The following is a 4,595-nucleotide window of genomic DNA, read 5'->3' on the forward strand; positions in this document are numbered from 1 at the left end:
TTCAAATCAATGCGATTCAATGCAATATGATGCAATGGAAAAAATATGATGCTATGCAATTCAGTATTGTACATTTATTCCTTTGGTTCAGACAGACAGCAAATCATAAATTAACTTAAGTGCATTCTGACTTCTAACGCCTCGGTGTCCGTAGTGTTGTGATACGTCATATTCACGTAGCAGCAGTGGCGCTTCAGAAACAAACCTACTTAGAAAATATTGGTCACAAATTATTGGTCACTTTCTAAACAATAAAAGTATAGCGCATCTACTAATAACTATGTATAAATAAACCGGTTTTAACCGATGCAGATATGTTAGAAACGATGCATCGCGATACAAATGGCAACTTGTATCGCATGCACAATTTTTTAAATCGATGCATCGCATTGTTAACTTTTATGCCGATGCACCGAGCGAATCGGGGAATCTTACCATCCCTAATATATATAATTAGTTTTTATTAATATTTTAAATTAGCTTTTATTTTTAGGTTTTTCCATTTGAACTCTAATTTATTTTTTAGAATAACTATGTATAAATAAACCGGTTTTAACTGATGCAGATATGTTAGAAATGATGCATCGCGAAACAAATGGCAACTTGTATCGCATGCACACTTTTTTAAATCGATGCATCGCATCGTTAACTTTTATGCCGATGCACCGAGCGAATCGGGGAATCTTACCATCCCTAATATATATAATTAGTTTTTATTAATATTTTAAATTAGCTTTTATTTTTAGATTTTTCCATTTGAATTCTAATTTATTTTTTTAGTGAGTTTTGTTTTATGCTTAACATGTTTTTGTATAAGTTTTAATATAACAATTTTTAATAATTGAGTTTTCATAACCAGTGTTATTTTAGTATTATTTATGTGATTACCGTTTTTATTAATACTTTGAATTAGCTTCTATTATTATATTTTCAGTTTTATTTTTAATTTGTTTAATTTTTTAGTAATTGTATTTTTTTTTTTTTTGTATTTATATTTAAGTTTAATTCATTTTTATTTCAGTTTTAGTGTAGCTTTAGTTTTTTGTGTGTGTTTCAACTTAAACTTCTTTCAGTTAGTTTGCCAACATGAAAAGCTTGACTAGTTGCAGGGATTTTGTTGCCGGCAGGAGTTCAGATGGCTTGAAACTCTCTCAAATTGGCCACGAGCCATCCTTATTGTTTAGCCCGATGGGTGAGTTGTGCATATTGAGCTGGGACGTCCCACAAACAAAATATTGGACTATTATTTGCAGTGATTTAAGGCACATTTTAAGTTCTTTTAGACTCGTTTTACAATTGTTCTGTATCTCACGATTCAAGAATCAGAGCATGTTTTAATAACGTCTCTGATTTGAAATGCAAGAAAAATTCAACTAGTTGATGTGGTTCATTTCTATTAATCAGTTCAAACTGTTGATTCAAATGAATTGATTCAATTCTGAACTCTGATGGAAATAAGCTTTCATATATTAAAATGATTCTATTAAAATGTGTAGGTAAATATTGTTGTTTATTATAAAGTATTGTGATATTGGTGCATATAAATGGAAATTGGTGTTTATTGATTTTTACTGATTTTCAATCATCCGTTTTAAATTTTGTCACAACAGTTCATTGGTTGGAGGCATGGTTTCTCATGTTTAATTGCAAACTGCAATAAATGTGGAAATTTACACTACTGTTCAGAAATTTATGGTCAGTACATTTTTTAAGAAATAAATTAAATTATGTTAAATTATAATATTTAGCAAGGATGCATAAAATTAGTCCGATCTGACAGTAAAAACATGTATAATGTTACAAAATATTTCTGTTTCAATTGAATGCTGTTCTTTTGAACTTGTTATTCATCAAAGAATCCTGGGGAAAAAAATGTATCAGGTTTCAAAAATTTGAAGCAGCATAACTGTTTTTAACATTGATAACAATAAGAAATGTTTCTTGAGCAACATATCAGCATATTTTCATGATTTCTGAAGGATCATGTGACACTGAAGACTGGTGAATAATGATGCTGAAAATTCAGCTTTGCATCAAAGGAATAAATTACATTTTAAAATATATTCAAATAGAAAACAGTTATTTAAAATTGTACTGTTTTTTTTTTTTCTTGGTGAGCATAAGTCTCTCTCTCTCTATATATATATATATAGACATAATTTTTGGCCATATTTGCCAGCTCTGATCTGAACTTCTGAATGTGTCATTTCAGCGATGGAGTTCCATGAGAAACTACACGACATGGCGATGAAGGAGGGACTGAAGGGAAGAAAACTCCACAAATCTGTAGAGAGCTTCACCTGGAACATCACGATTCTGAAGGTGATCACAGCTGAGACTCTGAACAGCCGTTTAACACCTGTGAAAAATTCTGCTCCCATTTGAGATGACGATTTGCATGCATTTGACCATAAGAAGATTTTAACACTCAGATGTGCTTCTTATGATTTAAGATGTTGTGATGTATCGCAGTTAACATCTTGAATATTTAATGAGTATTAATACTTTCTCAACCAATGTGGCAGTTTTGTGACACTGACTGTTTAATTCGGGGTTGCACAACACAAAAAGCAAATAGCCTGTAATTAATAGAATTCAGAACAGCACCGTTAACTAGATTTGCATTTCCTGAAGGAAATGCCTCGGTGCTTACACAAGACAGTCAAAGAAACGTGTTAAAGGTTGAGTTGATGTTTATGTGTTAGACGTTTGGTTCAGCATGAATGAAAGCCTGCAGTATAAAGGTGGCTATTGATTCATTATGCTTTGATGAATTGAATATATGTTCATCATTATAACCGGATCCTAGATTTTGCATATGGTCACAACCACTCACAGAACTTAGAAGCAACAGTATTTATAAAAGTTTATTATTTATTGCATAAAATTAGTAGCACCTCCGTTTTTGAAATAAAATTAAAAAAGCATTATTTGTGGATAATTTTGGCAATGTTCACACAGAAAGTGCGTGTGATCAGTCAGTTCTAAAAAGAAATACAAAATCTGTGCTAATTAAAAGAAAACAAGCTGATAAATAGATTGAATCCAACATTTCATCATAATATAGCATAACAAGAAAATTATAAGCAATTTTTCGTACGCCAATCCTTTTTGACCGGAACACCACAAGTGTAACAAGATGAAACCTATCCCCCCAAGATACAAAAAATGTATATATTTATTTATTTACTTGCGTACATACACACATTTATTTCTATTTTATTTCTTTTTTTATAGTTGTTATAACATGTGTAAGCAAAGTCCAATGCAATAATATTAACTAGCATTTTCAGGTAAAAACAACATTCTACATATTTTTATGTCGATTTTTAATGTACATTTTTTATGATATTTTTATGCGCATTCATATTTTGAATCAAATTTTGTTGATGTTAATGGGATAGGAATTACACACTCCATCTTTAAGTAGTCTGACATTTTCAGGTCCGATACAATCAAAAAGTGAAACATTAGCTGAGTATGTAGGTACGTTTAAGATTATCTGATCATTTCTGTTTTGTTTGGTTGATGGTTGACAAAAAAGGTTTTCTTCATGAGTGCCTAAAACGCACACACCATTGGAAATAAGATGTTTAAATGGAGGTCATTTCAAATTGAAGTGCTTAAGCTGGACAGAATCAATTTGAGTGACATCACACCATTAACAACTATTTAGGTGGCGATTTGGTTTGCTTAAAGAACATCAATGATAATTAAACGGTGAATGTGTCTGTGATTACACAAGCCTGTTATTCAAAACAGAGTCATTGTGTTAAAAATGACTAGTGTTCATCACAGCCATTTTTCTTTCTCACATCTACTGCACAACACAAATGACAGTGTTTTTCTGTGGTTTACATCTGCTGTTTACATCAGTATACGGCTCCTGTGACGTATCACTCAGTACTCAAGTACTTGCATGTTGATAAAGCTCAAAAATGTCACTCCAGATATATGCTGTATATGTTTTAAACTCCCCGCAATTGTGACTACCATTATTTTATGTACTGTACTTAAATTGTACTTGAGCCATGCTTCATGTGATCTGTGTCACTGTGTGTTGATGTCAGGCAAATGTGCAAATATGAGGACACAGTCGCAAGTAACCAGCAAAGTTAAAAACTAGTGATAGACATATTGACCAGGCTTAACCAACCAATATTTAACCATGCTGAGATTATTTATTAGTTAGTTTCCTTTGTGCAAGTACATTCTTTGCAGACGCATCAACATTTTTGTTGTCAAATACAAATATTTCGTGAGATATTGTTTAAAATAAATGTTTATACACATAAATATATAAATACACACACATATACATATATATACAGTGGGTACGGAAAGTATTCAGACCCCCTTAAATTTTTCACTCTGTTATATTGCAGCCATTTGCTAAAATCATTTAAGTTAATTTTTGTCATTTTTATTACTTTTTTACTATATTTTGTCTGTAGCTTTTATTTTATAGTATTTCATATTTTGAATTACATTTTTTATATTTTCATTTTTATTTAAATTTAGTTAGTCACTTATATTTATTATTTTTTACAATATTTTTTATATATTTTAATTTACTAATTTATATATATATATAT

At 30.6% G+C, this 4,595-nt stretch overlaps 1 protein-coding gene across 1 annotated transcript in view; it reads left to right on the top strand.

The window, feature by feature from the left end:
* LOC107711534 (inactive phospholipase C-like protein 2) overlaps positions 1 to 4,595 on the top strand; it is a 47,140-nt gene that overhangs the window by 40,370 nt on the left and 2,175 nt on the right. Inside the window, exon 4 of the mRNA XM_016516520.1 lies at positions 2,213 to 2,322. Within this exon, the coding sequence (XP_016372006.1) occupies positions 2,213 to 2,322 (110 nt within the window). The remainder of the gene's footprint in view (positions 1 to 2,212; positions 2,323 to 4,595) is intronic.

This window comes from Sinocyclocheilus rhinocerous, unplaced genomic scaffold, assembly GCF_001515625.1.
Source record: "Sinocyclocheilus rhinocerous isolate Xijiao unplaced genomic scaffold, SAMN03320098_v1.1 scaffold1079, whole genome shotgun sequence".
Lineage (NCBI taxonomy): Eukaryota > Metazoa > Chordata > Actinopteri > Cypriniformes > Cyprinidae > Sinocyclocheilus > Sinocyclocheilus rhinocerous.